The sequence below is a fragment of the Ursus arctos genome, unplaced genomic scaffold (assembly GCF_023065955.2).
Source record: "Ursus arctos isolate Adak ecotype North America unplaced genomic scaffold, UrsArc2.0 scaffold_19, whole genome shotgun sequence".
Lineage (NCBI taxonomy): Eukaryota > Metazoa > Chordata > Mammalia > Carnivora > Ursidae > Ursus > Ursus arctos.
Genome location: NW_026622863.1, coordinates 45,926,070 through 45,938,190, shown reverse-complemented (window position 1 = coordinate 45,938,190; position 12,121 = coordinate 45,926,070). Strand labels below are relative to the sequence as shown.

The 12,121-nt window shown below is 59.1% G+C and overlaps 2 protein-coding genes across 4 annotated transcripts in view; both read left to right on the top strand.

Annotated features, from left to right (window-relative positions):
* Positions 1–137: 137 nt before the first annotated feature.
* On the top strand, positions 138–8,885 carry TMEM145 (transmembrane protein 145). 3 transcript variants are annotated; one of them, XM_044378220.3, is made up of 15 exons: positions 138–319; positions 1,072–1,146; positions 1,263–1,340; positions 1,426–1,512; positions 1,608–1,709; positions 1,820–1,904; positions 2,017–2,088; positions 2,205–2,273; positions 3,019–3,099; positions 3,183–3,261; positions 3,407–3,500; positions 4,231–4,403; positions 5,253–5,373; positions 7,391–7,597; positions 8,560–8,885. In XM_044378220.3, exons 1-15 carry the CDS (start codon positions 200–202, stop codon positions 8,638–8,640), a joined length of 1,524 nt encoding a protein of 507 aa, XP_044234155.2. In that variant the 5' UTR covers positions 138–199; the 3' UTR covers positions 8,641–8,885. The 3 variants fall into 3 exon arrangements, with proteins under 3 accessions (XP_044234155.2, XP_026337995.3, XP_044234156.1); XM_026482210.4 differs by having other exon boundaries at positions 8,087–8,885; XM_044378221.3 differs by lacking the exons at positions 7,391–7,597; positions 8,560–8,885 and adding an exon at positions 5,501–5,653.
* A 485-nt stretch (positions 8,886–9,370) lies between these two features.
* Positions 9,371–12,121, top strand: part of MEGF8 (multiple EGF like domains 8) — a 37,862-nt gene continuing 35,111 nt past the window's right edge. The window contains exon 1 of the mRNA XM_026482212.4: positions 9,371–10,283. Within this exon, the coding sequence (XP_026337997.2) occupies positions 10,097–10,283 (187 nt within the window). The 5' untranslated portion in view covers positions 9,371–10,096. The remainder of the gene's footprint in view (positions 10,284–12,121) is intronic.

Here is a 12,121-nt window from a genome sequence, read left to right as displayed (position 1 = left end):
TCTCTCACGCGGATTGGGAAGGCGCCAGGCCAGGCCAGGCCATCTCAGAGGAGGGGGCGGGGAGCGCGGCGCCCGGCGGCCCCTTTAATCGGGGGCGCGCGCTGGCCGGCCCGCGCGCTCTCGCCGCCGTCGCCGGGCCGAAGCGGGAGCCGGAGCGGAGCTGGGGCCGGGGCCGGGGCCGGGGCCCGTAGCGGGCGGAATGGAGCCCCCGCGCGCGCCCGCTCTGTGCCGCCTGCTGCCGCCGCTGCTGCTCCTGCTGCTGCCACTGCCCCCCCGCGCCCGGGCCAAGTACGTGCGGGGCAACCTCAGCTCCAAGGAGGTGAGCGCGCTGGGCCCTCCCCTGCCACCCGCCGGGCCCCAGGGAACGGGAGGGAAGGGAGGGAGGAGGGTGCCGCCCCGCCCCCTGCCGCCCTTCCCAGGCGGTCCCTGGGAGCCATGGGGTAATGGGGCTGGGGGTTATGGCGGTGGGGGGACTGGGTCGGTGCTGAGGCTGAGAGGGGCTGTGGGGTCGAGAGGAGACTTGGGGATTATAGGAGGGACACTGAGGTCAGAGCTGCGCGAGGAGGAGGGACGGGTTGGGAGAGTCGGAGTTTGGGGTGGGGGTTGGGGGGACGCCGAGGTGGTGCTGAAGGGACAGCACTTTTCACTCCGCGGAGAGCCTTGAGTTCATACTCCTGCTCAGGGCCCGGAGAGAGCAGAGAGCCGTTTGGAATATTCCCCAGCATGAGATGGCCTCTGGGACCCCCGTGGGAGGCATGTGTGTGGATAACCCCGGGGGCATGGCAGTCAGATGGTGTCTGGGACTGAACGTGGCGGCGGTGGGCATCTGGCCCTCCAGGGTCTTTCTCAGTGCACTCAGAAAACGGGAGAAGTGTTTGTGGGGAGAAGAAACTTGGGTGGGGGCACACCTGAGGCAAGAATCCTGGACCCAAGGTGAAAGGATCACAGAAGAATTTAGGAGGTCCCCTTATACTTCTTGGGAAACCAGCTACCCAAGTGTAGGGAAGGAAAGCTGGGGGCCCGTGGAGTGGAGTTCTCAAAAGACTCAGCAGAACGGGGCCCCTTTTCTAGGACTGGCTGTTCCTGACGAGATTTTGCTTTCTTTCGGATTACGGCCGACTGGACTTCCGTTTCCGATACCCTGAGGTGAGCCTTCCCCAACTAGTCTCCATGCGGAGGCTGGATACTCCCTTGGCCTCCCAAGGCAAGGGCCACCCCAGCTCCCCGCGCTCCCCCAAACTTCAAATCCTCTGGGTCTGCAGGCCAAGTGCTGTCAGAACATTCTCCTCTATTTCGACGACCCATCCCAGTGGCCAGCTGTGTACAAAGCAGGGGACAAGGTGAGGGCCGTGAGGAGGGTGTATGGGAGGAGAGGGGAGAAGGTTGAGGCTGGCCAGGGCGTGACCATGTCCCTGCCTTCCCCAGGACTGCCTGGCCAAGGAGTCCGTGATCAGGCCCGAGAACAACCAGGTCATCAACCTCACTACCCAGTACGCCTGGTCAGGATGTCAGGTATGGGCCCAGTCTGGGGGAGTGGACAGGTGCTGAAGTCCGAAGGCCTGGGGGCTGCGCAGACAGGCTTCAGCCTTCTTCTTGCTCCTCCCCAGGTAGTGTCAGAGGAGGGAACCCGTTACCTGAGCTGCTCCAGCGGCCGAAGCTTCCGCTCCGTCCGTGAAAGGTGGTGGTACATTGCACTCAGCAAGTGTGGGGTAAGGGGCTGGGCCAGCCACCTGGGCCTTCTCCTCCTTGCCTTCCTGCTGACCCCCTGCCCGCCCAGCCCCCCACCCACACCCCGCTTAGGCCTCCACACTCTCCACAGGGAGATGGGCTGCAGCTGGAGTACGAGATGGTCCTCACCAATGGCAAGTCCTTCTGGACACGGCATTTCTCGGCTGATGAGTTTGGTGAGCATCCGGGGACCCAGAAGCCAGGACCTTTGTGGGACTCTAGAGTGGGGTGTCTGCTGAGGGACACCCAGCCTGACTGAACCATTTCCTCCTTCTACCAAATTGGCAGGGATCCTGGAGACAGATGTGACTTTCCTTCTTATCTTCATCCTCATCTTCTTCCTCTCCTGTTACTTTGGATGTGAGTCCCACACATGGTGGTAGTGGTGGGGTTAGGAGTTATGGGGGGCAGAGTTGGGGGAGGTCAGCTACTCTCTCTTCCTGTCTGTGAGCCCCCTTCCCCTTCTTCTCTTGTAGATTTGCTGAAAGGTCGTCAGTTGCTCCACACAACTTATAAAATGTTCATGGCTGCAGCAGGAGTGGAGGGTGAGGTTTAGAGTAACCCAACTTTGAGTTCTGTCAGAGGAGGGACCTAGGGTCCAGATACCTGGGTCTGAGGGAAGAGAGGCTGAGGCCTGGACTCCTGGGTCTGAGGGAGGAAGGGCTGGAGGCCCTGGACCCCTGCATCTGAGGGAGGAGGGATCTGAGGGAGGACGGACTAGGGGACTAGACTCCCGGGTCTGAGGGAGGAGGGGCTGGGGGACTAGACTCCTGGGTCTGAGGGAGGAAAGGCTGGAGGCCCTGGACCCCTGCATCTGAGGGAGGAGGGATCTGAGGGAGGACGGACTAGGGGACTAGACTCCCGGGTCTGAGGGAGGAGGGGCTGGGGGACTAGACTCCTGGGTCTGAGGGAGGAAAGGCTGGAGGCCCTGGACCCCTGCATCTGAGGGAGGAGGGGTCTGAGGGAGGATGGATTAGGGGACTAGACTCCTGAGTCTGAGGAAGGAGGGGCTGGGGGCCTGGACTCCCAGGTCTGAGGGAGGAGGGACTGGGGGACTAGACTCCCGGGTCTGAGGGAGGACGGGGCTTGGGGTCTGGAGATCTGGGTCCTGGCGAGGAGGGGCTGGGGCCTGGACTGCAGAGTCTCCTAGGACATCAGTGGGAAGAAATGGTGTAGAATCCTGGTGGGGATGAAGGAGGGCTTCTGGCCATCTGGATCGTAGTGCTGGGAAACAGTGATGCCCCAAAGCCGGTTTCTGTCCTTTCCTCCCTCTGCCCATTGTCCCCTCAGTCCTGAGCCTCCTGTTTTTCTGCATCTACTGGGGCCAGTATGCCACTGATGGCATTGGCAACGAGAGTCTGAAGATCTTGGGTGAGAATGAAGTGGGCCGGGGAAGGGTGCCCGGGCTGTCTCTGAGCCCTGTGTCTGAGACGCCCTCTCCTCCCTTCTCCCAGCCAAGCTGCTCTTCTCCTCCAGCTTCCTCATCTTCCTGCTGATGCTCATCCTTCTGGGGAAGGGATTCACGGTGACACGGTGCCCAGGCTGGGGCGGGAGGGCGTGCTGGGCGGCGGCGTGGCTGGGCTAGGGAGCAGGGCACTCGGGTGGATCCGGGGGGTGGCTGCCCGCTTCTCCCTGACAACGCCCACCCCTGCTGTCTCCCCTCATGGCCGGCCGCCAGGGGCCGCATCAGCCACTCGGGTTCCGTGAAGTTGTCTGTCTACATGACCCTGTACACCCTTACCCACGTAGCGCTGCTCATCTATGAGGCCGAGGTGAGTACCAGCCGCCACTGCCCAGGCCTTTCTCCCCGCCACCCCCCCAAGGCTTTTGGCCACCTCCTCCACCTGTCTGCCAGCCCTTCCCCACATCGCACTCTTGCTGGCTCGCTCTCTCCCACTCTGCGATTTCTGCCTGCCCATCTGTCTCTCTGAGTGCATGCCTCCCCTCTTCCCCATCTCTGAGGAGCCTTCTTCCTCCTCCCTCTGTCTCTCACCGTCTGTCACATTTATGCTCAGTGTCATGACTGAGAGTTCAAGAGTCCCACAGAACTGGATTCCATTCTGGCCCTCCCACTTCCCAGCTAGCTGACCTTGGGTGATGCCTGCCCCCTCTAAGCCTGTTTCCTCTTCTGGAAAAGTAGGAGCGTCTTACCTATCCCAGGGGGGCTCCTTTCAGGCTTTATATCACCTTGGCTTTGACTTTGGCCAAAAGATGTCCCTCTTAGCGTCAGTTTTCCCTTCTGTGTAGTGGGGTGATAATAAGACCTAACGAGTTGATGCAAATGGAAAAGCTTACGCATGGTAGGTGTCTTGCCCCATGTTGGGCCCTTGGTAGCGAATGCATTCTCTTTCTCTATGTGCTTCTGTTTCCATTTCATGCCCTCCTGCTGCTTCTGTTCTGACCAAGTCCCTCTGCCCCCTGGGTGCCAAGGGGTGGGGTCTGGGGTCCCTGTGTGGAGGGCAGGGGGTCAGGGCTATAACGACCTCTCTCCCTTGGGTCCAGTTCTTTGACCCGGGCCAGGTGCTGTACACATATGAGTCGCCGGCGGGCTACGGGCTCATTGGGCTGCAGGTCGCGGCTTACGTGTGGTTCTGCTACGCCGTGCTGATCTCCTTGCGCCACTTCCCGGAGAAGCAGCCCTTCTATGTGCCCTTCTTTGCTGCCTACACCCTCTGGTGAGACGTGCTGGGCCCCCACCCTGTCCCTGTCTCCTGGCCCTGGGGCTTCCCAGAACTATCCATTTCTCAGGCCCTTCCCAGTGAGGCTGATGGCCTTTCCAGTCAGGCAGCTGTCCCAGAGGCTGGCACTGACTCGCTTTGTGACCTGGAAAAAATTACTTTCCCAAATTGAAAAACAAACAAACAAACAAACAAGAGTGGCTCAGGTTGCCTACCCATAAAGAAAGGGTTCTCGTGAGCATGCATTGGGCAACATGTAAGGGCCTTGTGTCGGGCACACAGTGAGTGTTCAATAAAAGCTAGTTGTAATTTTTTATCGTGCAACATAACATAGCAGCACGGGAGGCGGATTCTAAGCCTGACTGCCTGGGTTCAGATCCCAGTTCTAAAGCTTGTAAGCTGAGTGACCTCACGCAAATCAATTAACTTCTGTCTGCCTCAGTTTCCTTACCTGTTTAATGGGGATGGAAATTGTACTTGCTTCATAGGGTCATTGTGACAGTTAATGAGTTTACATACGTGAGATGCAGAAAGTCCTTAAGTGTTATTGTCCTATCTTAGTTCATTCACCAAATATCTTTTGATTCCCTATCAGGAGCCAAGATTTAGGGTGGGGTGGAACTGAGTTATATTCAACCTAGTCTTTGCCTTCCAGAATTTCCCAGGCCAGTGGGATTCCTGCCCCCTTATAACCTCTGGTCTCTGAAGGCAACACTGGCTTCTCTCCAGTTTGGGACCCACCTGGGCCCTGTGCGTGTGTGTGTGTGTGTGGCAGGGGAGCTGGGGCCATGGGGTGGGGATGAGGGCAAGGGCAGTGCCTCTAGTGACCCAGTACCTCCCCTTCAGGTTCTTTGCAGTTCCTGTGATGGCCCTGATCGCCAACTTCGGGATCCCCAAGTGGGCCCGGGAGAAGATTGTCAATGGTATCCAGCTGGGGATCCATTTGTATGCCCATGGCGTGTTCCTGGTGAGGAAGGGCACCCAGGTGGGGTGGCAGCCTGATGGGTGGAGGATGCATGAGGCTTCCCACCCCTGATCTGTCTGAACCTTCTGTTCTGAGCTTTTCATCCATTTCTTTCACTCCATCCCTTTAGTCATCCAACAGACACTTACTGAGAACCTGCGGGGTTCCTGCGGGCTACTCTCCTGTGTCCCCGCCTCCCCCCAGTCCACCTTCTTTTATTCCTCGCTCCCACCTTGTCCTGGCCTCTTCCCCAACCCTACCCCCACTTTTTTTTCCTTAAATAAACTGCACTCAGTGTGAGGCTTGAACTCACGACCCTGTGATCAAGAAGCCACATGCTGTACCAACTGAACCAGTCGGGTGCCCAATAACTCCATCCTCTTTCTTTGACCCCCTCCCATTCCCATTCCCGACCCTGTGTTCCCAGACTCTCACACTTCCCTTCTGTATCCCACTGCCTTTCCCAAACCCCTTGGTCACTACTCCACCCTTCCCCAACGCATTCTTCCATCTGCCATCACAGGCCATTGTCCAGGAAGAAGCAGGTTGGGGTGGGCCAGGCTGGGGTCCCAGGGGGCCTGGATCTCAATGACATCAAGAGGGTATCAGCACCAAACCTCTTCTTTGCCCTGGTTTATATCCTGTCTGGCTTTTTGGGTAACAGTTCAGATATCCATATGGTCATATATCTTGTTTAATTGTCAGAGCAGCCCCCAGGACAGAATGGATAATGGTCATTGAACCCACTCTGCAGAAAAGGGAAGGAACTAAGGCCCAGACAGGGAGGTGACCTGCTAGGGCTCCATGGCCTTTGGTGTTAGGGTGGGGACTTTGAGCCCAGTCCTTCTCCAGCAGACCATCAGAGGGAGCCAGACAGGGATACAGGCATTGATGAGGGCCCCAGGTCCTGCCTGATCCCAGGAGTCCACAATGTGCTCTGGGTGGGGAATGTATTCAGTCACAGATGGCCGGGTCCCCCATCTTCCACCCCAGAGCCCGACTTAGTTACAGACTCACCTTCCCAGGACAGCCCTTCTTGAAGCTCTGTGGGAAGTCAGAAAGGGACAGAAAGAGGAGAAATGCAGGGAACCATCATGTGCCAAGCTCTGCACTAGGCTTTTGCATTTCTACCCTCTCCTCATCTTTCCAAGCAGTGCCTCCTTTTCCCCAGTGAGGCTCAGGGAGTTTTATCAATATGCCCCAGATCCCATATACTCAATGATCTGTGGGGCATGAGAGGTCGGGTGTGGGCCCGAACATGGAAATGCAGTGCCCTTTTAGCTATAGTTCACCTTCAGCCAGTTTCTTTCCTAAAAATTAGTTCAGCACAGCTCCTTGTCCGCTATTGAGCACAACCTTGGCTGGGGGGGCTCATGCTGGGCTCCCATGTGCAGTGCTAGAGTCACACTCAGTCCCCGCCCTCATGACTTACTAGACTAACTGGGGACACATCTCTACATTCGACCGATAGTTATTGAGTGCTTATGAGCCAGGTACTGTTCCAGAAGGTATTGGGGATTCAGCAGAGAACTGAACAAATTCCTGCCTTCATGGCGGGAACATTCCAGAGTCTATCCGGTGTTGTCCCAATTGACCTTTCTGTGTTTGTGCAAATATTCTATACTGTGTGCTGTCCAAAAAAATAGCTACTATCCACATGTGGTTACTGAGCACTTCACTGTGGCTGGTGTGACTGAAGACAAAAATTTTCGTTTACCTTTGATTAATTTAAATGTAAATAGCTCCATATGGTTAGTGACTGTCATACTGGACAGTGAAAGACGCTGACACTTAACCAATCAGCGGTAGGTCAGTGATCAGGGCTCTGATGGAGGAATCATCCCGGGTGGTGCACGGAGGAAAAAGGTGGGAGCTCAGGGCACCCCGAGAGTCTAGAGTAGGTGCCAAATGCAGGCTGAAGGGCCACAGGGAATCTTGGGGGATGTCAAGCGAAGGGGAATTCTTAGGACCCCTTGTCTGGACAGTGCTTCTCCAACCAGCACCTGGCATCTCCTCCCAGATCATGACACGCCCGTCGGCGGCCAACAAGAACTTCCCGTACCACGTGCGCACATCGCAGATCGCCTCAGCTGGGGCCCCGGGCCCCGGAGGGAGCCAATCCACGGACAAGGCCTTCCCGCAGCACGTCTATGGGAACGTGACGTTCATCAGCGACTCGGTGCCCAACTTCACGGAGCTCTTCTCCATCCCCCCGCCCGCTTCCTCCGTAAGCCTCGCGCCCCCGGCGCACGAGGAGCTGCTGGCGCCGCCCCTGGAGTACCTGACCCCGCTCCCCGCCCCGCCGCCGCCCCCCTCTCCCAGGCGCCTGAGCCCACCCCCCGCGTTTCGCACGCCCCGGGCCCCAACACCGCGCCGCGACCGCCCCCCGGCGCCCGCGCCCACCCTGCCCGACTGGGTCCTGGCGCTCTTGCGCGCGCCCCCGCAGACGCCACGCGCCGTGCCCCCGCCACTGGCCTTCCGCGGCTCTCCACCCACTCCCCGGCCGCCGCCGGAGTTCGCCCCGCGCGCTCCGACGCCGCCCCTTGAGTACCTGGCCCCGCTGCCCAGGCGCCCGGGCACCCGCTCCTTCCCTGACTGACACCTGCGCCCGCACCTCGGGAGGGGGGCTCCTTTGTGGGGAGGGGGACGGGCCTTCGGGGCCGCATCTGCCCCCCCGTGGGTCCCGGACGGCCTCTGACCCTGACCCCCCTCCCAGGCCGGGAAGCAGGTGGAGGAGACAGCGGTGGCGGCGGCGGTGGCCCCGAGGGGCCGCGTGGTGACCATGGCCGAGCCGGGCGCGGCCTCCCCGCCCCTTACCGCTCGGTTCCCCAAGGCGGCCGACCCGAGCTGGGATGGCCCGACGCCGCCCTACCAGCCGCTCGTGCCCCAGACGGCGGCGCCGCACACCGGCTTCACCGAATACTTCAGCATGCACACGGCCGGGGGCACCGCACCCCCGGTCTGAGCACCCTTGCCCACCCCTGCCCCATGGGCCGCGCGCCGGGCCCCGGCCGGGCTCCAGAACCCCTGCTCTATCCCGGCCCCAGGGCTCTGCCGTCCTAGGCCTTCCCGACCCTCCCCAACCCCGCGCGCCCAGGTAGGGGTGCGTACTGTCCCGCTCCCCCTCCCCCCCCCGACTTTTGTGCCAAACGGTCCCGCGGGAGCCGCTCTCCCCGTCCCCTCCCTCAGCCCCTGCCCCGAGCGGCGCCGGATTCTGGGCTCCCGCTGTTCCGAGACCTACGGCTCCCTGGCCCCCTCCGAGATCTCTGATCCCGCCGGACCCCGGAACACCAGTGACGATCGCCGGGACCCTGCCCGTGACTCTCCAGGACTCCGCGACCCCGAGCCATTGCTCCTGGGACGGATATTGTGAATCTGGTCTCGACTCTGAAACCTTCCCTTGGATCTCTGTGACCTCGGACCCGAGCTCTGCCCACCCCTATCTCCATCCGGGGGGCCTCCCTCAGGTCCCCGGCAGAAAGACTTTTTCCCTTCTTGCCAAAATAAAGCGGATTCGTTGAGTTTTTATCTATAAAATGGCCTCTTTACATCTTGATGGTGCTCAGAGGCGGGGCGGAGCATGAACCATTCCAGGACCTGGACCTCAGTGTGTCCACCTGTGAAATGGCATTTTGGGAGGGGCCAGCATAACCTGGCCTTCATACTGGCCCAGAATCTGGGAGTACTGAACATCTGAATCATCTAACAGAACCCTCTTACTGCACCGCTCCTTTTATTTTTACCGTCTCGTCTCCAGTCAGAGCTAGAGGCGCCCTCCAGTGGCACAAACTTTGCTCAACCATCTACCTGTACCCGAGTCCGGGTTACGATTTTAGCACTGCGCATGTGTAATCTCTCTTCGCCCGCCAAGGGGCGGGGGGGGGGGGGGTCACTGCTGCGCACGCGTCTGGGAACAAATGGGCGGGGAAGTTTCCGGAAGTCTCCCTTTGTGGAGGGGTGGGGTTGAATGCTCTGCAGTCCTCCCAGGGCCGCTCTGACCTGCGGCTCTGCGACTTCTCGCCTCCTCTCCATCTTTCCTCCCACAGCGGCCGCTCGGCCCCCGCCCCCTCGTCCTCCCAGCGGGTCTTCCCAGGCCGCTCTGGCCCGAGCGTCCCCTCGTCTCTCTGATCTGGCCCATCCGGCTCCGGAGGGAGGCGCGGGTGGGTGAGCTAGGGAGTGCGTCTATGGGGTCCAGGCCCGAGCCCCTGAAGACGGGCTCCGCCCCCGACACCCGCTCGCGCCCCGCCCCCGGTTGGAGGGGTCTCTCTCGGACCTTCCGGTCCTGGCCCGGCACGACCCGCACCCTCTATAGAGGCCCCCACCGAGCTGTAGAGCCCTTCGCCCCCTGGGGACCCACCCGTTTATAAGGTCCGTTTCGGCCTGCAGCGGCCCGCGTCTATAACTGCTGGACACCGTTTATGGGGTCAGCTAGCTTATGGGGGCCCGTGACTATAAGGGCCTCCCACGGTCCCTAGGGGTCGGCCCCGTCCGTAAGGACCCCATTTACAGGTCCTTCCATGGGTCTATAGGGCCTGGCCCGCGGCTGCCAGAACCCGTCTACGGCGGCGGTTCCCTTCGTGGGGTCTGCAACTCCTGGACCTCCCTGGTCTACAAGGCCATGTCCCGTCTATAGAGGTCACATTTGCAGGGCCTCACGCCGTGTGGAGGGTCCTCTCCCGGTCTTCAGGGCCTGTCCCGTCTGTAAGAGTCAGTGCGGGAGGCGGCGATGGCCCTGGGCCCGGCTCTGGCCGTGGCCCTGGCTCTATCTTTGGCCCGGCTGGGGCCGCTGTTCCCTGGGGCCCAGGCAGGGGACTGCAAGGGGCAGCGGCAAGTACTGCGGGAGGCGCCAGGCTTCGTGACGGATGGTGCGGGCAACTACAGCGTCAATGGCAATTGCGAGTGGCTCATCGAGGGTGAGTGGGGCCGCGTGGGTCACACACCCACCGATTCGCTAATTCATTCATCTGTGCACTCATTAATCCCACTCACCGCATTCCCACACCCCGGTTCTGGTCCAGGCCCTTTGTTCTGATATGCAGCCAACCTGGGCTCTGCCCCGGAAGGCTTCAAGTCTGGTGGGGGAGTTGCACCCAGGCCCAGATGGACAATTACAAGCCAAGAGCATCAATGAGAGATATTCTGAATAGTTGTTAGCAACTCAGGCTCTGAGCCCAACCACCTGCTTCAAATTTGGGTTCCACTTCTCACAGTAGCTTTGTGAATTTGGGCAGGCAGCTTCCTTTCTCTGAGGTCCAGCTTCCCCTCCTCCCAAGTAGGGTTCATACTAGTACTGACCTCGTAGGGTTGTTAGAATTAAATGAGAACACTATGTAACGTGCCTGGCACATAGTAAGTACACAGTAAATGGTATTAGGATTATACTGTTGTTATTTTTAAAGTACTTCAATAAAGGCATTTTTTTCAGTCATTCATGTGCCAGACATTATATTTGCCGTTGGGACATAACAGAGGCCAAGACAGCCCTAGCGATCCTTGATGACTAGGGGCTTAGAATCCAGTGGGGAAGACAAACACATGAATAGACAGTAACAACGTAGAGTGGTTGGGACTGTGATGGAGGAACCCTAAGGGCCTGTGGGAGCGCAGAGGAAGTACCTGGCCTGGGGGCTGGGAGAAGAGAGAGGGCTTCCTGGGGAGGAGATGTCTGAGCTGAGACCCAAAGGACCAATAGGAATCAGGAAGAGGTCTTCCTCTTGCATTCCAGAGGGAGCAGCCTATGCAGGGCCCCATCCTTACCCTTATGGGCTCTTAGTCCAGTGGAGGAAGAAAACCCACCCCCAAGGAGTGGGAAGCCCAGAAGACATCTGACTTAGCCTTGGCTGTTGCAAAGACCAGAGGCATGTGAAAGAGGGAACAGAAGGGCCCCCCAGGCCAGGAGAATAACCCATGCAAAGGCCTGGCAACAGGAGGGATGATGCTTTTGAGGACCTAGAAATCCAGTGTGCTAGGACACAGAATACCAGAAGACAAACAGAGAACTGGAGGGTGGAAGACTGATTTTTGAGCTGTACCCTGAGGGCACTAGGGAGGTGGAAAAGTCCAAAGGCAATGGCCGGAAAAGTCCGGGAAGGCTTCTCGGCAGCGGATGTAGGAGCTGGCGTCCAAGGAGCGGTAGGAGTTCCCCAGAGGAGGTTCTGGGCAAAGGCCAGAGGCATGATGGCCCAGATCACGCCTGGCCTCCCTTTACAGGCTGCAGACCCTGGTCTTTATCTGGGGACACAGGAGTTGTGGGAGGGTTTTGAACAGGGAAGGACATGATCTGATTCATGTTTTAAGGTTTCTGTGGCTGTCTTATGGGGTGTGGATGAAGCATGTTTCTTGGGGATGAGTGTGTCTGTCCCCAGCTTGGGGGCCGTTCCTGTCTGGGGGAATGGGTGAGCACAGAATGGGAAGTATGGGAATGTGTTTAATGTATACATTGTTCTCTGGCCTTAAAGAGCCCCAGCCTGGTTGGGGATGGTAAGGCTGGTGCAGACGTTCATCCTACAGTATGCTCAGGGCTTGAGACAGAAGGAGGTAGAGGGGTTGGGTAGATGGGCCAAGGGGGATGAGAGAATACTGGGGGTCACAGAGGAGAAGCCACTGGAATAGGGTTCTGAAGCATGTGTAGGAGTTTGTTGGGTGAGAAAAAGGAACAGCTTCTGTGAAGACAAAAGGGAGGCTGGTGTGTCTCAGGAGCCATATCTAGGTTTTTCTGGTCTGATGAGACTGCTGGCTGAGAGGTGTGGGG